At 35.5% G+C, this 26,951-nt stretch overlaps 1 protein-coding gene across 1 annotated transcript; it reads left to right on the forward strand.

The window, feature by feature from the left end:
- STK17B (serine/threonine kinase 17b) lies at positions 1 to 26,951 on the forward strand. Its single transcript, XM_005676292.3, has 8 exons — positions 1 to 262; positions 10,022 to 10,183; positions 15,853 to 16,065; positions 20,012 to 20,156; positions 21,285 to 21,411; positions 22,930 to 22,978; positions 24,147 to 24,326; positions 26,365 to 26,951. The coding sequence occupies exons 2-8, from the start codon at positions 10,062 to 10,064 to the stop codon at positions 26,645 to 26,647; spliced, it is 1,119 nt and encodes a 372-aa protein (XP_005676349.2). The 5' UTR covers positions 1 to 262; positions 10,022 to 10,061; the 3' UTR covers positions 26,648 to 26,951.

A 26,951-nucleotide genomic window follows, 5' to 3' on the forward strand; every position in this document is an offset into this window, starting at 1 on the left:
GGCTGCAGTTTTCAAACCTCAACTGTACGCTCCCGTCACCGTCTTCGCCGCCGTAGTCGGGAGCCACCTCACTGGGGAGGTCAGGTCACAACTGTTAGCCGTTGTCCGGAAGGGTAAAAGTGGGTCCTGCCACGCTCGGAGCTGCGCGGCACCTCAAAGGGCTAGAGCTGGAGAACGTGTCCTGTCGTGGCCACCTGCGTGGGGCCGGATTGGAGCCCCCTTGGAGGGGGCAGCCCCGGGAGAACCTGCTGCGGCCCGAGCGGTCAGTGTCTTCCGCTTCGCGCGTCCTCGGTCCTGCTGGGTTTGGCGGGTAGGCTGGGGGCTGCGACTCCAAACCCCCAAGCAGCCCCCTTTACTGGTGGAAAGGAGACCCAGATCGTGGGAGGGGTCCCGAGGAGGGATGCCAGCAGTGTGGGCGGATCCGGGGTCGGCTTAGACCTCCGGTCTGGGGAAGATGGGCTCAGACACCGTCGTCCCCGGGTGGCCCGACTGCTCCGGACCCCTTGCCGCATTCCGGCTGGAGTCCTGCTTCCCTGGTTCCTTTGGGTGCGGCGCTCGGGACGGCGGCTGGACCTCCCAGTACCTTTCTCAGCCAGGTCCGTGTGTGTGTGTGTGTGTGTGTGCTTGTGTGTGTGTGTGTGTGGCCCGGTCTCTTCCCGGGTCTCATTCCGCGGGAACCCCTTCGCCACCGGCTCGCTCGCGTCCTTTCCACGTCGCGTCGACGTGGTCCCTTTGGACCACGAGTGGGACTCCCACTCTGGTCCCTTCCGAGTTCACAGCTGGGGTGTGGGGCCCAGGACGTGTTCACATCTGGACTCATGGACACATCCTGCTCACAGCTGCCTTTCGTCGGGAGAAAGTTTTTGCTCATCTTGTGGGACATTTTCAGTTACTACTTATGAACAGATTTTTTTTAAGTCAGTGAATAGAGAAGTCGAGTTGCAGTTGTTTCCGTGATTTCCTGCGATCTGGTTTTATTTTGACGCCATGTAATACAACTGCGTGACGGCTACGGTTTTGACATTTACTCAACTCTTTGTTTTATATAGGGAAAGCGCTTTATTTGAGTTCTCTTAGAGACGAAGCTGAAAGAGACTGTGGGCAGCTAGTAGCTGATGTTAGTTCTTCCTCTGGCTGTGATGGGACAGAGGCCTTCCAACATCAATCTGCAAATTGAAATTAAGGAAAAGAAAACATTTTAAAGCCACATATTGATAAGATTTCAGTTATATTAGGTCTGTGTCACATTCGCTGATTGTTTTGCCAGCGTGTAATGCTTACATCTCTGGTACTGATGATGTGCGGTGATGTGTGATACCTTGATTGCCCTTATAGATTCTCAAGAGTTTGAGAATGTGTGCCCTGAAACAGCATGGTCTACTGAGATGGCTGGGCAAGTGGCAGCATATATAACCTGGCATTTTGAGCCTGGGCCCACAATCTTATTAAAAGATGATAAACCTACTTTGTCGTTGATTCACCACTGGTTTTATAGTAAATTGTCCAGAAGTAGTTTTCAGCAACTTCCAAAGTGTTTGTTTTACAAATATTAAACCACATGCCCATAAAATGCTGTGTGTTTGAAAAAGTTGGTCCACAGAAACAGTGTCCTAGTTTAAAACTCCTCTTCTTTCCCCTTCACCCTCCTCTGAGCAGATGTTCAGTTTTTAATTTTTTTTTCTGTTTTAATAGCTGAAGTTATTAGTAGCTGCTTTATTCTTGAGGTACCTATCATACATTTTACATCACTTTTCTAAAATATGGACTTGAAATTAAGGTGAGCTATATTTACATGGCAAGATATTCAAGTTTTAAAAGTAAAAATTGTGTTATCGAAGTCCTTTCATTTTTGTGTGTGGACAGAATAGTTGTAGATTCTCTTGGGCTCATTGAAAACAGAATTACCGGTTGGCTAAGATAGAATCCGGCTTCCCTTATAGCTTCAGTTGGTAAAGAATCCACCTGCAATGCAGGAGACCATGGTTCAATTCCTGGGTAGGGAAGATCCCCTGGAAAAGGGATAGTCTACTCACTCCAGGATTCTTGGGCTTCCCTGGTGGCTCAGCTAGTAAAGAATCTACCCGCAGTGCGGGAGACCTGGGCTCAATCCCTCGGTTGGGAAGATCCCCTGGAGAAGGGAGGTGACCCACTCCAGGATCCTGGCCTGGAGAATTCCATGGACTGTGTAGTCCATGGGGTCACAAAGAGTCAGAGGCGACTGAGCAACTTTCACTTAAGATAGAATCAGTTTTCAGGAAAGTTAAGACTTGACTAATTGATCACTGTGCCAGAATATTAATAGCAAAGCTGAAGAAGATACATGCATTTGATGGCATGTTTCCAATCAAACAATTCTATCTTTAAACTTGCACTGAGAGTTTTTTTACTAGTGTTAAGTAAACATTTAAATACATTTAAATGCTTGGTTTTTGAAGCTGTTTGATAATTATAAGAGAGAATTTCTTTATCAAAATTTCCCTGTTTTTACTTACAGACCCAATTTTAAATGCAGGAATCAAGGAAATCCATTGCTGACACTTTCACTTGATCCTAAAATTGTCTTACAATTGCATGTATACTATATTGCAGTGTGTATTGGCAGCTAAGTAGGACAGTGCTACTAGATGTATTGCTTTTAAAGGATTTGGGGGTTTTTTTTGTTTTTTTTTTTATGAATTCTTTGTGTTCTGTGGGGATTGGTTGTGTCAAAAACATTAACAATCATTTATGTACTTACTTTCCACTTGTGAAAACTAAATGTTTTAGTTATTTTAGTATTTTACAATTTTGATGATTAAAATTAAAATTTTGATGACTTAAAATTCAGTGATTTTAAGTATTTTGTATTCTACAATAGACTTTTATCAAAGGATTTCTTTGACTATTTCAGTTAACAAATGTTTGTAAGAATTAAGTTACATATGTTTATATAAATATAAATGTGACAAGTGTAATTTTCAGGACATGCTTTATGAACTTTTGATTTTTTTGATTTATTTATTTATCATTTTCCCCCAAAATACATGTAACCTTGAACTTCAGGACCACTCTAACATCTAAACTAGTGAGTTTCTTTTCATTTATATGCAGCATGTGTTGTGGTGTCCTAGACCCTTTGCAACTTCTTTAAAAGAGGGACTAGTTAATATTTTTAGCATTTAAAAATTTTAATATTAACAGTGAAATGACAGTTTCATCTTTAATCCTAGGATCATATTTCATTTTGCATTGCAATACTTACTGAATAAACAGTACTTCAGAGATGCTATAAGTAAACAGTACTTTATTTTGCAACAGAAACTTAATTTTCCATCTGATGAATGAAAAGCACCGTATGTTTGTTGGCCCACTATATTTCCGTTCTCAACATCTTTCCATCCTGGTTCACGATTATAGGGTTTAACTCTCCTTCTGAAGGTGGAAGAGATAACACCTGGCCTTACTGAAGTGACACAGAATCAGGTCTAAGGTCATTACCTGGGACTTTAGCCCTTGGATAGTGTTTACTAGACTGGTTAGACTAGAGTCAGTTAGCTGGCTTCTTGTTGTGATTTTTCAAAGGATTAAATTCTTGGATTATACTTTCTAGTCTTTAAAAAAAAACAAACAAACCGATGAACCTGTTAGTAGAATACTCAGAGGAATGGTCTCTTCCGTGAAACTGAAAATCATCATCGTCCCTTTCCCTACACCAATACCTTTGCTTCTAATCAATGACTAATTAGAAATGGATTCTTCTGCCACACTAGCAGAAAGTTCTTTATTTTGATGGATTCTAGATAAATAAATCTCCAGTTCCTCTGTTTCATAGGGAAAACTTGGTAGCTGTAAATGCTCTTGCAGAAAGAAAAAGCTTTTTTTCCCTGTAATCTTGTGCCTTACTTTGCTTTACATTGCCTTTCAGATGTCTTCATGAGGATCTTAATTTATCAGTCCTTTTGCAGGACAAGTATCTGGATTTCCTGATTGAAATAGTTCTTAAAATATTGATGTTCTTAGCTGAAGTAGGGGTATAATAACATGTGGCTACCTAGTCTGGAAAGATAGGTAAATGCAAAATAAATGATCTGTTGGTATTATATTATAATACATGATATTATAATTTTATCCATGTTTCCAGACTTCATGGCTATCCTGTTTAAAACTGAAGTTCTCTGATAGCAATTTAAAATATTTCTTATTTTATTTAGCCAAATATTGAATTAAGCAGAGATTAGCTGCATTTGAAGCCCCAATATTATAATTTCAAAATGGATCTCAAATTCTGCTAAACCCTTGAAGATGTGAGATGTACCTAAAAATTCTTGCTGTATCTCTTAATTCTTAAGAAATATTAAGTTAATATAAACTTAATATTCAATATTATGTTCAGTTCATCAGACATTTAAAATAATTCCTACCAGGTGCCAGACACCATGCTGGGAGTTTAGGCAAGAAAGCAAATGGTTGTTATCCTTTAGACACTAAATATAATTGCAGTCTAACATGTTACATGTTGAGGTAAAGAGGTATGTCAAGGGTCCTCCTGTTTGAAGCATAAAGTACAGGCATTAAAGACAACCTGTGGGTTTTAGGCAAAGCTTCCTGGGGGAGATGACATTCTTTGTTGAGGTAAGAAGATTAAATAAAAAGTTAACCATTTAAGGAAAGGTAGAAAGGATGTTCAGACAGAAAAGTGTAACAGAGATGTGGAGGCAAAATTTGAGATACAAGTGTGGCAGGAAATGAAGCTGGCCACGAAGGGGTTTGTGTGTCTTGGTGTCAGGGTTTGAACTAGGTACCAAGGAGCTAATGCAGGGATCAAAGCAGACAATTTAATTCTCTAGATGTTTTTATTTATTGTCATATGATGTGTTAGATTTTATGAAACATTTTTATAAGATAACTTTGAGGTGAATATCATGATGAGCATTTTTAAATAGAGCCATTTAGAGGTTTATAAGGGTTTTTTTAAAATCTTATTATTGATCACATCATATTTGCTTTCTCCCTTCTAGTAAACTTAGTTCCAGATAAAGCCTAACATTTTCCCTCTTCCTTCCTTCACCGATCCCATCTGAATTCTTCTTATAATTATTGTAATGAGAGTTAATGAAGAAAAAAAATCTCTACAAATAAACGAGATTCCACTATTCCTGGCAGTACTGTGTAATTGGAAGCTTTATTGTATCTTGCCTTCTTCTATTATCCTCTTACTGTTTTTAGTGCCTGATTATGCCTATAATTGTGTACCTACTCACACATACACACATACAACTAAATCCCTTGAGATTTTTTTTTTAAGTGTAGCCTAATAAAGCATTATGGGCTTCCCATGTGGCTCTAGTGGTAAAGAACCCACCTGCTAATGCAGGAGATGTAAGAAACAGGAGTTCGATTCCCGAGTCAGGAAGATCCCCTGGAGGAGGGTATGACAGCCCTCTCCAGTATTCTTGCCTGGAGAATCCTATGGACAGAAGAGCCTAGTGGGCTACAGTCTATAGGGTCCCAAAGAGTCAGACATCACTGAAACAACTTAGCACACATGCAGGGAGTAAAGTTCTTTAAAGGGATACATTGGTAATTTGGGCTTCCCTGGTGGCTCAGACAATAAAGAATTTGCCTGCAATGCCAGAGACACCAGTTCGATCCATGGGTTAGGAAGATCCCTCGGAGAAGGGAATGGCTACCTACTCCAGTATTCTTGCCTGGAGAATTCCATGGACAGAGGAGCCTTGCAGACTACAGTCCATGGGGTCACAAAGGACTGGACACAACTGAGTAACTAGCACAGATTATTGGTAATTTAGAATCGGTTATAGATTGTGAATTATGGAAGAAAGCAAGAAAAGGTCAGTGATTGCTTGTTAGAGTTAAAGAAAATTTCGTGAGAAATTTAGGAAGATGCAAGACAGAAAATTAACTGATAACCTTCGTGTACCCAAGAATTAAATCTTACGTAAAGGGTAGCATGGTGTTTGTGGAGGGATTGGTGGACAAAGGTGACATTCTTGCTCTGTTATATACAAAATTGGCCAAAGGATAGGAAATAGAAAAATATTTAGGCTGTGGCAGCTGGTGCAAGTGCTGTAAATAGAAGGAAGATATGATTTATGGCATGCTGTATGGATCCCTAAAGCAGTTTGTAATATAGGTGTATTAGCAGTCTGTAGGTAAGTTTAAAGTCTAACCTTCAGAAATGTGTTTTTCCTTTTTTTCTGGGACATAGTTTGTGTTTCCAGCATGTTGAGAGCCAGAGTGAAATGTAACACAATTCAAAAAAATGATTTTTGAACCAGCATGTGTTTTAAAAACTGCTGATTGTCCAGTGCTGCTTTCAGCTGCATTTATAGCCATACAAATATACAAATATCCATAGGTCATTCATCCATTGTGATGACCAACAGTACATGTGAGGGGAAAAAGTTTGTTAGGGTAAAAGACTAAGCATACTCCAATGTCTAGTATTAGGAAATGCTATTAAGTAGCTTGATTATTAGGCCCTGTTTATATTATCATGATTTATTCCAGTCCTAAAAAAACACTAGCTTTTATTTGCCTTCTAATAACTAAATAGGTATTATAAAACTTAATGCCTGTTAGTATAATATTTAAATATCACACTTTGGGTTTTTTTTAAGAGGGATCCTGAGGTGAATTTGAATTTTCACAAGTAATATAATAATAAAGGCATATATCTTAAGGTTACAAATTATTATTTATTATATAGAACTTTGATGTTAATTCAGAATTTATAAAATTCTTTTTCCTGGGTGGTATTAAACAGGGTATTGATTCTTGCTTAGTATTTACCCTAAATGCCTGTATGATCTTTGCAGAAGAATGGACCTGTTACTTGCATAATGAACACCATCTGCTCTAAATAAATGCAGAGAAAACATTGAGGCCTTAAAAAATCTGAGCAATAATGGCTCATGTACTTCAGCCAATAAACCCTTAGTGTGTAAAGAGACGTTTTACTGTTGCACATGGGTTAGTTTCTGCATTTAGAGTCTAGTCATATATATTCACAGCCATCTTTTTTAGCCAAAGGCATTTGTTGGTTTTTTGTCTATCCTAGCTTGATATAGATAACTTAAACAAAGGAGAGTATAAATACTGCCATAATTTCACAATCCAAAGATAACCACTGTTAATATATTGTCATAGTTTCCTGTATTTTCATCTATTTGGTTTTATATTGAACAATATTATTGAAAACAGATTTGAAAATTATATATAACAAACATATATATTTATAACAAAATTAACATATTGTATATAAAGTTTTATCTTCCTTTTTTCATTATATGAGTTAAAATATTTGAAAGCACACTTTTTATTAGGTATATAATATCCTGTTATTTAGGTATATTTAACCATTTCCTTATTGTTAAACTTTGGGATGCATTCACTCTGAAAGCTTTTTGGTTTTTTTCCACTATTATAAATCATGCTTCATTAAGCATGTCTTTGACAACATCTAAGATTCATATTGATTCTTTTGAAACTTGAGAACAGAAAATAATTATAAAATATATGTCTGTTTTACCAGATTCTTATGAATAGATTGCTTTTTAGCTGATGTATTACAGCATAAGATAAACATCTTAGATTCTAGAATCTAGATAAGGTGAACATCTTAGAATTAAGAGCCTACACTCTGTCTCTATGGGTAAATTTGCTGTGTTCTTGTGATCATGATTCCTAAGGCCTGATGTGGAACAGTGTTGGGAATGTAGCCCAATTTGTATCTTTGATACAGGTATATCCCTTCTTTCTGTATATATGCTAATAACATAAATATGATCATAAGCATACACATCTATAGACTTGTAAATTTAGGGAAAAAAATCTTAAAGCCCAAGAATGACCTGAAGAAAAAAACACTAAGCATAGAAATTGGTAACCATATTGATTTTTCAGAGAGGAATATGTGAACAGTGAAACTGAATGCCATCAGAACTAAGGTATATAAATAGTTCATCAAAACGGAATAAAAAAGACAGATTTTAAGAACTAGTTTAAGCTAACTTGGAGTGAGAGTTTTGTATATGGAGAGAGGGTAAGCTATCAGTGGCAGGGACTGTCACTGGAGATCTTTCAGAGAGTACTAACAGTATTTGTTTATTGAACTCCATGATGTGCTTTCATGACTAGCGCTGCACCAGTGTCATTCTTCATGAGTTTGTATTTTAATTTTTAGTATTTAGGGCACTGCAAGATAGATTCTATGATTCATCCATACTTTAGGGGCAGCAGAATTGCAGCTTTCCTCGCTAGTAATCAGGAGAAATGCAAAGTAAATCTCAGAACTGTCTGAATGGGGCATATGTTGGCAAGGAAATGATAAGCTCTCCTCCCCAGGGCTAGTGGGATGAAAAGAAGGGACCAACTCTGTCTGTGATTAATTGTTTTTAATTCAAACAAAAGAATAAGATTGAAACCTCCAAGCGTTTGTTATATTTGCATCCCTTCCGATACATTTGAAATACTACTTTCTTTTTTAAAAGTAGCTGTATTACTTTGCTAGGCTGCTGTAACAAAGAACTGTAGATAGGGTGACTTAAGCAACTTGAAATTAACTTTCTTACAATTCTGGAGAATAGAATTTTGAGATCAAGGTGTCAACAGGCTTGGCTTCTCTGAGGCATTTCCTCTGGCTTGTGAATGGCCTTCTTCCCTGTGTCTTCATCTGGTCTTCCCCTGTGTGTTTCTGTATCCTAATCACAATTTTTTAATGAAGATACTTAACTTGGTGTATTGCTTTAAGGCCCACCCTAATGGCCTCATTTTAATTTAATTACCCATTTAAAGGCCCTTTCTCCTAATACAGTCACTTTCTGAGGTACTAGGGGATTAGGACTTTAAGGTAGGAATTTTGAAGGGAGGGACATAATTCACCTCAGAACAGCAGCAAAGATAAATGCCTCATAACTGGTATGATGGATAAATGGGATTCAGACTCAGATGCGGCTCAATCCAAATGTTATTTTCAGAGTGGTACTCTGCTAATTTTGGAACACTAGAGATGTACCTCAAAACTAGTTAGGTCTGTTTTTCCAAAGGCCAAGAGAAAAAAAATGCCGACTTAAAACCAGGGAAATACAGAAACTGAAAACACTGCCCTCTAATCACACTGTTCACTTGCTAAGTTGAATATAGGTGGCATTTGAATGTAGGAAGGTATAGAACATGTCAAGTAGGAAATAAACGGAGGAAAAACGTGACAGAGAAGGAAAAAAGCTTAGGGATTCTTGTAAGAGTGTGCTAGAAGAATAATACTGGATCTCTATTACATAGCCATAGTAGAAGGAAGTATCTAAAAATATGTAGTTTGTCATTATATGAATTCAGTTAATGTGAAATAGTAGTTTTAATATTAAAACTGAATACTTGTAAATATCATAAAAGTTCCAGATAAATATGAGCTTCAGATACAGATTAGAACTCCAGAATAGGGCTTTATGTGTACTTGCTCACTCATCCAACAAAATTATACAGCTCTTCATACTCTGTTCTGGGTTCTGAATCTAAGACCCATGAAGCAAGTCTATTTCTTTTAGTGACTCAGATGTCAGTAATATAACTCACAACATGTGATTAGCCACTGTATTTGTTTGCCCATGTAAAATTAAATTTAAAATGAATAATTGTTTTTCTATGTTAAATTATCATTATGTGCAGATAACAACTTTAAAGAATCAAAGTTTTAAAATGAAATTGAATGATTATATTACAATATTAACTTTTTAAAAGAATTTGGTAGGTCTTACAGGCATTTTCAGTAGTTTTATTCTGAAATGAAATTCAGTAACATAGGTGATACCAATTTATGTGTCTGGTCTTTGGTTTTTCTTTTTATGGGGTAGAATATGCTTTTAAATCTTCTTCCGTCTTTTTCTTTTTTTTTTTTTTTTTGGTTGTACCTTATAGCTATATTTGGAGCTGTACAGTATAACGCATATCCTGTCTGAGATAACATTTTTTTCCCCTTAATCGCATATAAGTTATACCCTGCGTCTCCTCTTTTTTTAAACAGATAAAAATAAGTGACTGAAGAAGCCTATCTGGGAGTCATCATGTTGAGGAGAAGATTTGATTGCCGAAGTATTTCGGGCATGCTAACTACCACTCCTCAAACCCCAATTAAAGTGGAAAACTTTAATAATTTTTATACACTTACATCTAAAGAACTGGGAAGGTAAGGAAACTTTTGGTGTGTGTGTGTTTAAAATCACAGGATTTCTTTGTCTATATGTTTATAAAACTCACTTGATTATTATTTAGCAATGATTAGAAAGAAAAGTCCTCATCTCTGCTGATATATACAGGGATCTAGTCTTAAGTGACCTGGAAATCAAATCCATGGAGGGTTACTGAGCCTGTATGATATATTGCACCTCACCTCATAGCCCATGGTGGGAAGTCAGGGCTTTTACTTGAGTTTGTCCAAGGGAAGAGGCAGCGTAGCATAGTGGACTGTCACATCCAAATTTGGGGTTAGCCATTTGCTATTTGATCTCAAATTACTGTTCCTCTCAGTTCTGTAGTTTCCTCATCTGAGAAGTGGGAATGAAGGTAATCGTATATATTTTATATGGTTGTTGTGAGTCTTAAACAAGTTAATATTTATAAAATAGTAGAATGCTATAAAGTTTTTGTTGAATAGCTTTTCTAATTCTCAGGATATTGTGCCAGACTAAAAAAATGTGGAGATTCTCCTCCTCTTTTCTAAACAAAATGAATTAATTCATATTTGATAATATAATTCCATATGACAATGCATGTTCTGTAAGTAAAACCTGTATTTATTTACACTGATACTGATCCGTTTTTGTTTAACGAAGGTGTAAATTCCTTCAGGCCGAGGAGTGACCTGAGATTATGAGACCTAAATTTAACACTACCATTTGAATATATATGAAAATTACAAAAGATATACCAAATAATTTGTTATGTATTCAGCATTTTGAGCTTTAAATTTAAACACTTAACAAAGGGAGGATGGTGATCATTTTCTGTCTTTAGTTTGATTTTTATGTTGAAATAGTAAAAGCCCATGTTTGTGTTGATGGATGCACAGTAAAATAGTATGAATGATTTTTTGTCTTTGATAATGTCAATGTGAAAACAAAAATTGACTGAAACATGGCAAGTAATTCTGTTCTTGGTGGTCTTTTATGTCAAAGATGAAGGCAAGTCCTGGCTTTTTCACTTGTCAGATATTGGGAGCAGTCTTTCTTTTACAAAATAAGGGTGATAATATCTATGTCATCAGACTAAGAACCAAATATGAAGGCATATTTATTTCATAATTCCAGGCATATTTATTTATTTAATTTTGTGCATAAAATATTTGGGCCTTTTAATGGTTTATGAAAAGATATAGTTTTTAAAACCTTTCATGGTATTTTTAAGAAATAGTTTAGTTCTAAGTCTGTAATTATTTCTCTTTGCATTATACAGGAAAGAGTAAGTGTTCTTTAGTTGACTGTAGCTCATTACTCATTAAATAGTCATAGAGTCTTTGCTTTGGAAGAACTTCAATGGTCAGTGGCCTTCTAATATAATTTTTATGCAGTGCAGCAATTTTTCCTGTAATTTTCCTGATAAGTTTTTTTATCCAGCCTCAATTTAAATGTCTCAGGAATAGGGAACTCACTTCCTCAGAATATGTCTGTTCCATCTTGTGGGCACTTAGGCACAGAATTCTGTTTTCTGCTAATCTCTACCTGATATACATGGTTCCCCTTTTGTAGCTGCATATAATATCCATGTAAAAATCCTTTAGAGATTTGAATGTAGCTAAATGTTATCAGTTTCTTTAGATGCTCATTTTATGACCTGATTTCCAGACAGTGTTCCTTGATCCATGTATCCTCTGCTGGATCACTTTGTAGCTTTTTATCCTCAGTCTTAAAATGAAACAGTCAAGAATGGATGCAATATTGTTAATATCTTACCATCTGGAATACAACAAAACTGTATTGAGATAGCCTGTGTGGGAGCTAGAAAGACTGATTTTTTTTCTTTAATGGTTTTGGAGAACATAAACTTTGGGAACAATGTTAATAATTTGAAATTGTTTTGTAAATGGGGTGCCATCATAAATAACAATCATAAACTTGACTCAGTTTATAACATTTTAGAGCAAAAACTCATGATAAACTCTGATGAAAACAAATTCAGATTCCTAATATTTCATCTTTTAATAACTTCATAAAAGAGACCTTTTTTCTTTTATTTGATATGGCCTAATGAGTCACCTGGTAAATATTGATATGTCTCATTAATAAACCTTGATAAATTGAAGTCATGACCTTTCATCTGCCATGAACTTGCTTTAAATTCTTTCAATATTTTACCAATTTTGATACTATCCCACACTTTGCAAAGTGAAAATTAGGATCATAATCTTGTTTCTTCTGAGGCTTATACATTTTGAAACATACAAACATAATAATTCTAGCACGTGATGATTACAAAATTATCTTTATAAATCAGTTTTTAAATTAGTTTTAAGATGTTTAATGTTTTATAATTTTTCTTTAAACAAATGAGAATAAGATATGTAAAAGTTAGCAGTTAATTTTTGACTGTTCTCAAAAAGCTTTGCATTGTTCCTGTTTTTTAACATGTTGGGTAAGTTTTTTCCACCCCTCCCCCAACTGAATCAAGGTTTCATAGGACTTGTGGTTAGAAGGGTGAGGCAGATGCAGAAATAAACGTCAGCTTCTTTTGTGGCTTACCCTCCCCCCTCCTTTCACATTTTATTGTCTGTTCTAGAATGTAGAAGAGTAACTAACTAGACCTTTTAGCTGCTGGGAAATCTAGTTAGCCTTGCCCTTTTAGGTTATACATTAAGTACTATTGTTAAGGTTTTAAATTTTCCTAAATGTTTCTGTTAAATTTCATGTAGGGACATTATGTGTTAAGTATTATTTTATGCGTGTGCTTAGGCTCTCAGTCGGGTCCGACTCTGTGCAACACCATGGACTGTGTAGCCCACCAGGCTTCCCTGTCCATGGGAGTCTCCAGGCGAGAATACTGAGGCGGGTTTCCATTTCCTTCCCCAGGGGATCTTCCTGACCCAGGGGTTGGAACCCACGTTTTATACCTCCTGCGTTGGCAGGCAGATATTTTACCACTAGTGCCACCTGGGAAGCCCTGACTATTGTTTTGGATACTTCTAAATGACAATTAGCATTTTAGAATGGAAAACAAATACTTGGTTTTTTCCCCGAAGTCATCTGATAATTATGGTAAAAATATCTGAAGATCCTCTGGAGAAGAGAATGGCTACCCACTGTAGTATTCTTGCCTGGAGAATTCCATGGACAAAGGAGCCTGGTGGGTTACAGTCCTTGGGATCACAAAGTGTCAGACACGACTGAGCGATTGACACACATAAATGAATATGTGTGTAAAATTTTGAGTCTCAAAGAAGGTTTAAAAATGTGAATGCTTTAAGTACAGTATACATAATAGCACAATGTATGGTACTGTACTAGGTCTATAACTCTTGCATTCATTCAACAGATATTTCAGTTTCTATTATGTGTTAGTGAAGTGTAGATTTTATGATTAGTAATTAGGACAGATAGGGTTTCTGCCCTCATAGGGCTTTTATTTAGCGATGAACGTTGGCAAATAAGTAATTACCAATATTGTTTGGTCATCTTTGCCCTGCATTAACAAGTACTATTCTAGTAAGCCTCATGAGAATACCTGAAACAGTTAAAGTGTTATTTAATTTTGCTCTTTGTTTCTGAGAGAATTCTGGCTTGTAGATATAATTATAAAATTATAGCAGAACTTAATTGTTACAGCTGGTACTGTAAACTATTCAGATGGACTAATTGGCTAACTAGCCTTTGTTTCCTAAATTTTACAAGGTGAATTTCTTCATAAAACTTAAAATTTCCTTTTTGTTTTAGACAAATTTTCACTTCTGAATCTAAATAAGAATTGGCAGAAGTGAATCTACTTCTTTAAAAAAGAAAACTATCTTAAAGGAAGGAATTATTTTGTAGTGGTCAGAATAGAAAGCTAGGATTTCACATCCTGCAATTGAAGTCATGGCAGTCCATTTCCATATATGACCTTTCATGAGTATTTAATCTTAGTCTGACTCAATTTATCCAGTATAAAATCTATAAACATGGACACTTTGAATATAAAACAAAGGGACTGATTGAGTTTTTTTGTGAGCTCATTGAAATGCTTTGGTTTGTATTCCTTTTGCATATGGTGAGAAAATACAAATTAAACATTCTCAAATCTTAAATGAAAAATTCTATCACAAATAAGTTTATGCAGGCAAATTTTCTGAGTTGATATTTATTTTGATATATGTAAAAGAATCAAATTATAGCTTCAGCACTTTCTTAAAAAAATTTTTTTTGCATTAGTAGCTATACCTTTTCATCTTAATTTCCGATCAGTGCTTTTCATTGGCACCAATTTTGAGGAAATTGAGAATATAAAGAGTAGGGATCTTTGTCATCCTGCCCTTGACAATAGTAAATAAAAATGCATACGCAGTTTATTCTGTCCCTGACTTCTACCCCAAATCAAAAGTATATTAAAAATAGGTTTTTATTTATACCTGATTTATTGCTATTCAGTGAGTCATTTGAGCCTTAGGATAGAAGTTCTTAATTTTAGAAACCATGAACCAGGCTTAGGAACTTTATGGATAGTCTTTGAAATCTAAAAACCCTGTGGAATTATATGTAAAACTTTCTTTTTAAAGGCATGTGTACATTTTCTGGGTAGGCAGTCAATAATTTTTATTAGTTTCTTAAAACAATCTGACTCAAAATAGCTGAGTCTTCGGGAAACAAGATTTGGGAAAACTGTAGGCTTAGAATACACAGGCTTCCCTTGTGGCTCAGCTGGTAAAGAATCTGCCTGCAATGTGGGAGACTTGAGTTCAGTCCCTGGGTTGGGAAGATCCCCTGGAAAAGAGAAGGCTACCCACTCCAGTATTCTGGCCTAGAGTTCCATGGCCCGTGTATAGTCCATGGGGTCTCCAAGAGTCGGACACTACTGAGCAACTTTCACAATCTTTACTTTAGAATGCATAGGTTTGCCAGAGTCTTTCAAAAATTAGCTGAAATGTTGAACACTGTTATTGGATAGAGCTAAAACATGCTTCTTCCTGAAACGATAAACATGACTTTAATAATGTGTTTGTACATAGCTTTTGATAACCATGAATTTTCTTAGTTAATCATGAAGTGTCTTTGGATACTTTCCGTAAAACATGTACACTTTTGATATCTGTTACAAGCTTTGTGGACTACTGAGCAATACTAACAGATACTCTGGTAAATCAACTGACAAATTGTGATAGAAAGCTTCAAAGGTTGGCAAAAGTGATGTTGAAAGGCAAAATGTTTACGCTAGTAGAAGTAAATAAGATGAATACCCATTTTTGCATTTAATTTTTTTTGTTTGAAGGAAAGCTAAAATTTTTAACAGAGGGGAATAGACGAAGATACATATCTTCTCTGGAGTCTGCCAGACAGAATAATATTTACTCTATAGGATTGTTATCATACTTAAACAAAATAACTCATATCTAGAGTATGGCATGGAGTTGGTGGGCAAATGAGATCTCTCCCTACAATGGTAATGTATCATGTTAATGATATGATGGTGAAGAATAAATATAATTATGTCTTATATTACATTTGCCATTTGTATTTTTGTGTGATGATACTATAAATGTTATAAAAGTACATGTAGTGTTTGATTGGATTAAGAGAGCAAAGGTAAATTCCTAATGGCATGGATGTTTGAAGGATCGATAAAGTTATAAAAGTATCTGTGTTATACTAACTTTTGTTCTTACTTTTCCCCCAGAGGAAAATTTGCTGTGGTTAGACAATGTATATCAAAATCTACTGGACAAGAATATGCTGCAAAATTTCTAAAAAAGAGAAGAAGAGGACAGGACTGTCGAGCAGAGATTCTACATGAAATTGCAGTACTTGAATTGGCAAAATCTTGTCCCCATGTGATTAATCTTCATGAAGTCTATGAAAATACAAGTGAAATCATTTTGATATTGGAATAGTAAGTATACTCTTTAAAAAATTGAAGTAAGTTTATAGTACCTATTTGAATTGGTGGGTAAGGTGCTTGAAATGTCAAGAACAAAAATGATAAAAGTATAACAAGAACTTGTAAAGATTCCTGTTAATAAAGTATTAGAGGAACATAGTATATATTCATATATTTTCAGAAAACTTATAGTGTGTAGCCTCACACAGATACCCCAAAATGAATTAAACAGCATTCAGAAAAGAAATGACAATACAATGTTTATAGGGTATAGTGAAATTGAGTATACTTTCATTGCCAGTGGCACAGAAAATAGAAGTTTTCTGCAAAACAGTCTGATGGGCAGATAGGATTGAAATAATTTGTATATTCATTTATTTGAAAAGCACATCCAGTGAAGTTACCCAAGGAGAATTTAAAGGTAAACTTGCATGAATGAAAGGTAAACCATGTAGTTTGATTTTAATCTTCTGCATGTTAACTTTATTGTGTTATGGGAGTTTTTTAAATGATATTCTCGACTTCCTTACTAATTTCTAAACTGTGCTTTAGAAAGCTGTAAAAGACAAATGTAGATATAAATAGTATATAGTACATAGATTTATGCGACAGTGTAACTGTACTAAAGTACTACTATCACATCCACTCACAGATGCACAACATATATACAAGCACATAAGCAAAAAAACATAAATACTCCCAATTTCTGATTTCTTAGTTGAGTTCCTTCAAGGGGCAAACTTTTCAATAGAGAGGAAGGGTAGAAATACATCTGAGTTTACCTTTCAGGACAATAATGATATAAGTGGCTTCTCTGATTACAGAGAGATTTTTTCTCTCTGTAGTCACTGCTCTGGGTGCCGTGTTTTTACAAAGGGTCTGTTAGTCTGCTGCTCCTCACTGCTTTCCATTTATGCTTCCAGTTTCTGCTAACTTCTGCTTCTTATGTTATCGCTTCTCCTCCTTTTAACTCCTCTTCATTTTCTGCTTACCATGGCTTCATCTTTGGAAAGCTGTGGTAAATTATGGTAAAGAGCATTCCCTCTTTTGTGGGAAAAATGGCAGTCCTACAAAAGGCACTGGTCAGCTGGTCAAACTGAGAGGTAGAGACAGTGTGATTGGCTGACAGTCACAGTGTGTGTTTGATCTCGTTACTGAAATAAACAAACCCTTAGGATACTTTTCCTGGTATAAAAATAACATCTATTTATTGTGTTAGATTTAGAACCTATAGAAAATAGAAATCATTTGTAAACAGTCTATTCCTCTATTTTGAAATTATTTTATTTTTCTATGTATGTATACTTTCAGAAACAAAATCGTGATCTATTAAGTGTATGGTATTATAACCCTTTTTTTCCACTTAAGAATATGTTGTGTGCATTTATATATATATATAAGAAATATAGTGTTTCTAAAAATGAATTTTAATTTAGCAAAGACTTTTAAAGTTGACTTCATAATCAGCGTTTAACAAGCAGCCCCCAAATTCAGAAAGGCTGGATGTTGGCTGGATTTGGAATTAATATTTGTTGACTCATTATAATAATAGCTAATATTTATTGAATATTTACTATGTGTCAAACACTGTATTAAATACTACAGGTGATCTGCTTTGATTCTTATAACATCTGTTGTACTCAGTACTTTATGTGACTTAACTGGAAGCCAGTGAAGTTAGAGCTGTCATTTTTTGTCGTGTATCACTATGTATCAGTAGAAGAAACAGAAGCATGTTTTGTCCCAGCTCAGGGGACTAGTCAGGCAGAGTCTGAATAGAAGTCAGGCTGCCTTGTTTTAGTGGGTACTTCCACAGGCAGCCTGTCCTCTTATGTCTAGGCACTGGGAAGTGCTTTACATACGTTTTCTCAAGTAGTTTTCTTTTATTTTAGTTTGAATTTTAGAATTAATGAGGATTCTGTCTATTGAATTAACTTTAGAGAGTGTAATGTCAGTGTTGGTATATAAATAATTATGAAGTGTTCAAGAAGGAATTTTTCATCTAAGCATTTTATGCTGCCGTATACTGCTGTACACTGAAGAATTTAGATCTCTCTGATATTTCCCATAGTTTTGGGTATTTTCCGTATTTTAATAGTGGCTAGGAATCCATATTCCATACAATTTTCTTTTAATTTTTAATTATTTGGCCTGATTTCTTATCAGATGTGTCTTATAAAGGGCCTAGCAAAGAACTTATTCTAAGAGAATCTGAAGTATCTCTTCATTTTCTTATCTGCTTACAATTGCATTATTAACCTTATCTGTAGTGTCCTTACAGGAATATATTTTGACCACTTGTTTTGAGAAGATTCATTTCATTAAAGCTGAATAACATAACCAGAAAGGGAAGAAGTGAGGTATCCTAAGTAGCTTGGCTTGTGGAGTCCCTCTTCCCTAAGGAGACCTTGAGCAGGGTTATGACAAATAAACAATTGATGTGTAAACTGAGGGGCCACATGTGTAGTCTGAATATTAGCTATTCATAAAGATCAGTTTCTTTTTTAGATGAATGAATTTCTAACATTGTCTTCGGTACCTAACTTTGGAGGTCACTACTACAATGTTTTATAGCGAAGTAAATTTTTCATACTCAGATTGTCTTTACTATGAAATCTTGAAGTCAGATCTTGAAGTTCGTTTCTCATAAACTTTCTGGGAGTTTGGGGGGCTGGAAGTCATTGAGATATGAAGTAAACATTATTGAAGCATTACCACATGTGCCTTAGCAGCTGTCCCACAGATTTCTCTGAAATACTGTAAAGTGTGAAGCAACAAAGCCCTGCAGCTTCTAATTGGCATGCTCTGTACAGATGCCCTGATAGCCTGGTTACCTCTGCAAGTGTGAAGGGTCAGTCCTATGACTTTCAATGAGACTCAGATTTGTGACCACTGATTCTTTTTCCTTCTTGTGACCCCAGATATATATGACATACTTCTTCCTCTTGACAGTCACCAAGACTAATGAATTGTACTTTCAGCTGCTCTGAAGAATGACTGTTTATTCCATTATTCACTCATTCAATAGACACTTACTGTGTACCTTCTATGTGTCAGACACTCTTCTTGTTGCTGTGGATACAGGAGTGAACCAAAGGGGGGAAAATAGTGTTCTGTGAAATAAATGAGTTTCTGATTTATCATATAGAGTAGGCTTTACTTGAGATGTTCCCAAACATACCTGATAAGTTTTTATTAATAACCATCTAGATTTTTTTTGGATGATTTCTGACAGTTTTTATTTCATTCATTTAGACTTAGTCCTTAGGAAAAAAGGACTAAATCAGTTCAGTTATATCTCTGTTTTACAAATAAGGAAGCTCAAATAAGTGATTGACCCTAAATTACATTCCTGGCAAATAGCAGATTTATGATTTAAATTTCAATCATTTGATTCCAAATCTAGGAATTTTCCATTATGCATTTGTTGGCATTCTTTAGATATTCAGTTCTTATAAACAAAGAAAAAATTGGGGTTCTGGCCCCAACTATTCTTTGTAAAGCTGCAACGCAGGATATTGGTTAAGAATGTAGATTTTCATCCATATTATACAGATTCAGATTCTGCCCTCTCACATAATTTCACCTCTTTGTACTTATTTCTTTATCTGCAAAATGGGAATGATACCCATGATTCACATGATTGCTTTGAGAATCAAAATATCTATCTATATACAGATGACAGGTATGTTTACATATAATGAATAAATGAGTAAAATAGAGCAGAGCTGAGCTCATAGGTAAATACTAGCACCCAGACTTTAAATTATTCTTGTCATTTATTTTATTTCTTAAACATCCCTCCCAGCACCATCTACCACCCCCTATCAAATGTGTATGTATAGAGAGATTAAAGTTTAGGTGGCCATATCTTTTACTTAAAGGTATATAGTATTTAAAAGTTGTCATTTTTAGATCAATGATTTTTCAAGTTTCTATTCTTTGAATTCTATTTCAGTGCTGCAGGTGGAGAAATTTTCAATTTGTGTTTACCTGAGTTGGCTGAAATGGTTTCTGAAAATGACATTATCAGACTCATTAAACAAATACTTGAAGGAGTTCATTACCTACATCAGAATAACATTGTACACCTTGATCTAAAGGTAATGTAATGTAGTTTTAAGTACCACTACATCTCTCTTCCTTCTCTGCTCTTGCTTTGCACAACTCACTGTAAACTGGTATTGAGAGGAAACAGTAGGTCATGCTTGTCTAGACTGTGCATGTGCTAGGTGGACTTACTTCTGTATTGACTGATAGAAGACTGCATTTGTGAGCAGCTCAGATATTAATCACTGGGCTTTTAAAAACCATCATTACATATGTTCTAATGCTACCGTCATGTCATTGCATCCTGTTCTTATTGCCACATCTTGGACTTTTTGTCTTATAAAACCGTCTATCTCTGAAATACTTAATTTTTAGCTACCTCTTGAAGATAACCTGCTGGTCCTTACTCCTTTGCTCCCATTATGCTCATTCATCTTTCTCTTGAGGCTTTTAGTCTCTTGGCTTTTCCTTTCTCCACACCCCACCCCAGACCATTCAGGCCCCTTCCCAAACCCTGAGCTAACACTTCAGCCTCTTGTTTTACTATCCTTTCTCCTTATCCTTCCTCTCTAGCCATACAAAAACCTTGAAATCTGAATCAAATTGTCTCTCATTGTTTGAACACTGGACTCTTCCCTTCCTGGATGATCTCCTTTTCATATACCCTCCCATGCCTCTTTCTATCTCAGGTCCAATCCTGGGAATAGTCAGACACAGAACCATACCACTGTACTGAACCATTAGCTCTTTCTGGGTGTAAACACATTTTTATTTGGTCATGCCTTCTTCCATGCTATTCCCTAGACCACTTTTCTCACTGGCATGCTTCTGTTTAGCCTTCAGGATTCATCTTAAGCATCATCTCTACTGCAAAGCTTTCTTGGACTTTTTTATGGGCAGAATTAAGCAATCTTTACTACTGAGTATTCTGTATATCATAATCAGTTAATCAATGTATCCATCTTTTTTTATTTAAACCAAGAATACTCTTGAAGTGTATTTTTTTCTTTATTTATCATTGACTATATAGCTCCTCCTAAGTAGTAGTTTAGTAAATGTTTAGTGGATGACTCAATAAATGTTTAATCGCTAAACAAATTCTACTTAAGTTACCTCTGATTTGAGTTTAGTATTCTTTTCTTGTTTTGTATTATTTATCATTTCTTGTTGTGCTTTATTAGCCACAGAATATATTATTGAGCAGCATATATCCTCTTGGGGACATAAAAATTGTAGATTTTGGAATGTCTCGAAAAATAGGAAATGCATGTGAACTCCGGGAAATCATGGGAACACCAGAATACTTGGGTAAGAATTTCCTTTATTTTATATACCACTTTGAAATTTATTAATAAGTGATACCTATATAGAACTATTTTAGGGCATGTAACTCCAAGATCTATTTGGTTCAAGGATTTTAGTGCATTGAAATTCAGTTTTGACACATTTAAATGAATTGTAGTGAACTGAGACAATCACAGTTTGCAGGACATTGGACATATAAGTTAAAAGTTTAATGTTTGTGTGTAAAAGCTTTGTACATAAAGAAAAATAGGTAAAAAGGAAGTTAGGAAGCAGAAGAAAATGAAAAAATACGAAAACTGAATCAGTGTTACTGCATTTGAAGCCTTTTTGTTTAATAGATGTCACTTTTACTTCTGTCCTAGTGAGGTTTTTGGTGAGAGTTGTAAAAGGAGGATTTTGAAAAAGAAGGGGGTTAAGTAGAATCTGTTATTAGATAATCTAGGAATATTGTACTAAATCAACAAATTAGATCATGGAGATGAAAGATGTTTTTAAGTCCTGTAAAGCAGCACATAAATGGTAAAGTATTTTAATTTGTAGTTACAGTCTTTTTATACTTTTTTCTTGTTGCTCATATTGATATCCCTATGCAGGCATTGAAAAGATACAAGTAAACAGAACAGGTGCTACTCAGCAATGGAGCTGACTTTCCCAAAATGAAAAACAACAAATTACTAACTTCTGAATGCTGATAGAGGCTACAGTGTCCTAGAATAATGATTGTGATTATAGATAATATAGCTCACAGAAGTATGTGAAACGTAGCAGGTGGTGCATGCAGGCTGACAATATATATGACTCACAGGCTTTATTAACCAGACTGTTATGCTTGCAAAAGTTATGAAATCATACTGTGAAACTAAAAAGTTATTCAAGTATAGATACTAGTTTGGACTCTACTAATTTGAAATTTATAGTAATGTTCAGAAAGTATAGAGAATTTATGTTGTAACAGTAAATATTTTTGGTGGGGGGTGGGCAAAGGAGGAGACAGTGGAAAATTAATTGCTTAGGAAACTAGGTTTTACATAGTTTAAAAGGGATATTTAATCTATTTGAAAATCTAAAATACTTCCAGGAAGCTGGTTTGTTCATAGTGTCATTTTTGAATGCATATGAGTCCATTTACCCTGAGAAGAAAAACTGAAATCATTCTAATAAAGTAACTCAAACTAATTCCTAACAGAGTAATAAAACTAAAATTGTAAAAAGAATTTAGCTTCTAACATTTTACTTCTTCATAGTTGCTTTTTCTGAGGTTAATCTTAATTGTTTTTTTTAAAAAATACTGCATAACTACTGGTTACTCCCAGAATATAATTGGTGCTTTTGAACCATCTGGTTATATAATTTTCTCAACATTAGGTATATCTAAATGTCCAATCACAGGATAAGAAATACTGTGTTAAGTTTCTACTGATATATTGGTAATTCTTTAAAATTAAATCCAGTTTACTGCAAAGCAATTTTCATGTTTTTAGATTTGTCAGTATTGAGTTTGAATTTTATTTTCTCTTTCAGCTCCAGAAATCCTGAACTACGATCCCATTACCACAGCAACAGATATGTGGTAAGATTTTGTTAGTTACTTGTATTCCTTTTTTAAGAGCGGGTTAGTACATATGCTGTGGTTCTTTGGTTCAAAATGTAAATAGTAAGGCTATCTTTAAAAGATTTTATTTGACTATCATTATTATGCCACAGGAAAACATTTACCTGTTCATTCTTTTTAATAACACTTTGGCTCTGAGCCAAAGTACAGGAATAAACAGGAAAATCCCTTTCCTGGAGGAAGACTCCTTCTGGTAAAAGAACAAAATAGTCACAGTACTGTGCTATATGTTCTATAATAAAGATAGAATACTATTTAATAACCATGAAAGAAGCAGCAGACAAGCACCAGATGGGAGACATATGATCTAGGTCTAGAACTAGAGAGATATTTACTCAGTAGAAAAATGAGATTAGATCCATTTAAAAGTTTAGTTTTATAAGAGTATATTTCTTGGGTATTGTGAGTTTATATGGTTGACACAGACAGAATATTATGGGGTAGAGATGGCATTGATACCAGAACTTTACTTGAGACCACAGTGGCAGACTGACTCCATCAGAACAAGAGGAAGAGTTTAGTTTGCCATGTAGGGGGATGAAACGGATTTGCTAAGAAAAAAGGGTCCTATGGCTAAATAAGTGGGTGAAATAGGTGCTATATATGTATTGTCTTTTTCTGGTTCCTGAACACAGGAGTTGTCATTAACATATTTATGGTTCTAAAAGTTTTGCAATTAAAAAGCAATCTGTCTGCCCAATACGGTGCTTTACCAAACCTGCAGCCTCTGTTTGTATGGAATCCTATTTATGTCTCACGGATCATTACTGTGTCATTGAACACCATTTGGGAAATGCCACTCAGGATAGCTTTGTGTACTTGATAAACAGGTATCTGTGTGAAGGGCAGACTGTAGATATAATGATACGTATTTAATACATTATTTTTATATAACATACATGTGTATTCCCTCAGTCTTTTTCTGTGAGGCAGACTTTGAGACAGCATAATTATTTCAGCTTAAATAGTATACTGTGGGAACTTTAAAAAGCAGTTTAAAATCTGTAGTTTAACTGCACAAGATTTAAGGACAGGAATATGTCAAGAATCAATTTTACTTTATATACATATTTTAAGATTAACACACATTTTAAGTTCCCATCTTCTCAGTCATTTGTTTTTTCAGGAATGTTGGTGTAATAGCATATATGTTGTTAACTCACACATCCCCATTTGTGGGAGAAGATAATCAGGAAACATACCTCAATATTTCTCAAGTTAATGTAGATTATTCGGAAGAAACTTTTTCATCAGTTTCACAGCTGGCCACAGACTTCATCCAGAGCCTTTTAGTGAAAAATCCAGAGTAAGTAATATTAATTTACTCAAATACTATTACAAAATAAATTATATACAACTATTAAGAAAGATACATTCTAAAACAGTATAAAATTATTAGATATATGCTCTCTCAAGTTTCAGGTAAAATGGGAAGAGAGGTGGTATAAGAGATCATTAAATGACAGATCCATGACTTCAAACATAGGAAATACAAAATATATAACAGGAAATCTTGAAATGGAGAGAGATTTGGGGTTGTCTCTCTGTCAACCTGCTACTGTCCTCTGAAATTCCTTAAAATGATTGTAGTAGAACTGATGGCTCAGCAGTAAAGAATCCACTGCAATGTATGAGGTACAGGAGACCTGGGTTCAGTCCCAGGGTCAGGAAGATCCCATGGAGGAAGAAATGGCAACCCACTCCAGTATTCTGGAAAATCCCATGGACAGAGGAGCCTGGTGGGCTATAGTCTATGGGGTCACAAAGAGTCAGGCACAACTGAGCAACTGAACACACACACCAGAGATTTATAATATACATGGCTGGTTATGATGAGACTTTGTTATGAATTATTTATAGTGAAATAACCATAGTTGTATATCAAGTTCAAATACTGATTGTCAAATTTTTAAGGGCCAGATACTCTTTGCCTACTAAAGAAGGAACTTGAAAGTATGTCTTAAAACTCTTACCTCGCTCATTGGCGACTTCAAAGCAGGAAAAGAAAAAGCTGACCTCCTTTTCTTTACCAGGATAAGTCCTGAATGTGTGTACTCAGTTGCTCAGTCCTGTCCGACTCTTTGCAACCCCGTGGACTGTAGCCCACCAGGCTCCTCTGTCTATGGGATTTTCCAGGCAGGAATACTGGAGTGAATTGCCATTTCTTCCTCCGGGGGATCTTCCCAACCCAGGGATGGAACCTATGTCTCCTGCATTGCTGGCGAATTCTTTACTGCTGAGCCACCTGGGAAGCCTCCGGATCAGCCCTATTTACCTTAAAATGCCTTGGCGGCATGTAACTCAGAAGCTGTGATATACTGTCTTGGGCTGGGATCCTGGTTTTGTTACTTGTCAAGTCTTCTCGCTCTGACAGTTACTTAATCTTCTGGAGGATTCACTTTCCTTATTTGCTTAAGAAGAAAACCTACAGTCAATGCAAGTCTTAACAAACCCTGACCAGCTCTATTTTGGGCTTCCCAGGTGGTGCTCTTGGTAAAGAACCTGCCTGCCAGTGCAGGAGACACAAGAGTCGCGGTTCGATCCCCGGGTCAGGAGATCCCCTGGAGGAGGGCATGGCAACCCACTCCAGTATTCTTGCCTGGAGAATCCTGTGGACAGAGGAGCCTGGCGGGCTACCATTCATAGATGGTTATTTAATAGAAATAGTGATTATTCTATGTGTTTATGGTTTTAAACTATTTAGTTTTCTTAAATATTTTTCACTTAGACTCTAAAATTTCTGTAATGAGCACCTTAATTTTTTATAACCATAAAAATGGAACATAAAAACAAAGACTAAGGAAACCTACGTTCCAATAATAATGGTGGTTATGTTAAGGTTGAGGTTTTCTTTCTTTCTGAAATATTGTGACATTTGAACATGGTGCTTTCACAAGAGAAAACAAAATTTAAAAAGTAAAAATATTAGATAAACATCTTTGAAGAGTAGTCTCTGTTTTCAAGATTTAACTGTTACTACTTTTTAAGAATAAAGTAATTAATAATAGAGATTATAATTTACTTACATGTATTTTCCTTCAAAGGGTTTATAAACCCAAGAGTCTTTATAATTTTACTGATTTTTATTTGCAAGCCTAAAATATGTTCCCAAGTGTTTTGACTAGATAGTCCTGTCTGTAAGCTTCATGATAAATTGAATTTTCAGTACCTGTCAGACTTAAACAAACTGTAGGTGTTCCACTTTTCTTATTATTATTCCATCCTGTACTATGGGTGTGTATTATTTTCAGAATAAATTTTAAAAAGCCTATAATGTACTGAACTACAGACATTTCCAACCCGATTTTTAGATCTCAATCTTTTCTCGGTGCTTTCGTTCAAAGGAAAAGACCGACAGCCGAAATCTGCCTTTCTCACTCTTGGCTACAGCAGTGGGACTTTGGAAACTTGTTTCACCCTGAAGAAACCTCCAGTTCCTCTCAAAGTCAGGATCATCCAGTAAGGTCCTCTGAGGACAGGACTCACAGGCCCTCTTGTAATGGCACCTGCAGTGACCGGGAAGACAAAGAGAATATCCCGGAGGACAGCAGCACGGTGTCCAAGAGATTCCGCTTTGACGACTCGCTGCCCAGCCCCCACGAGCTTGTGTCTGATTTGCTCTGTTAGCACTTTCCTCCTCACCCCATTTGAACTGAGTCTGGAATCTGAAATCCACTCCAGTGTGAGATTGTGGTTTGTAGCTTCATATATGGCATGTTTATATTGTAAATGCACTTTTGCATTGAAGAATTTAGGGAAATGTTTGAATGCTAAATTAGTAGTGACTAGCACAATTTCATTCCCTATACTGAGATATCAACTCTTCAAAAAATATTTAAATATATAACAAAAATAAAATTGTACTTGTGAGTTTACATGTTAATGAAAGAGTTTGGGTTCAAATGAATTTATCAGAATATCTTCCATATCA

The sequence above is a fragment of the Capra hircus genome, chromosome 2 (assembly GCF_001704415.2).
Source record: "Capra hircus breed San Clemente chromosome 2, ASM170441v1, whole genome shotgun sequence".
NCBI classification, from domain to species: Eukaryota; Metazoa; Chordata; class Mammalia; order Artiodactyla; family Bovidae; genus Capra; species Capra hircus.

What these genes read in the sequence shown, in the direction of transcription:
- STK17B (XM_005676292.3), top strand. Translation starts at nt 10,062, where the DNA reads ATGTTGAGGAGAAGATTTGATTGCCGAAGTATTTCGGGCATGCTAACT. An exon ending in TTGTACACCTTGATCTAAAG is followed by an intron (nt 20,157 to 21,284) that starts GTAATGTAATGT and finishes GTGCTTTATTAG; the next exon opens with CCACAGAATATATTATTGAG. An exon ending in GGGAACACCAGAATACTTGG is followed by an intron (nt 21,412 to 22,929) that starts GTAAGAATTTCC and finishes TTTCTCTTTCAG; the next exon opens with CTCCAGAAATCCTGAACTAC.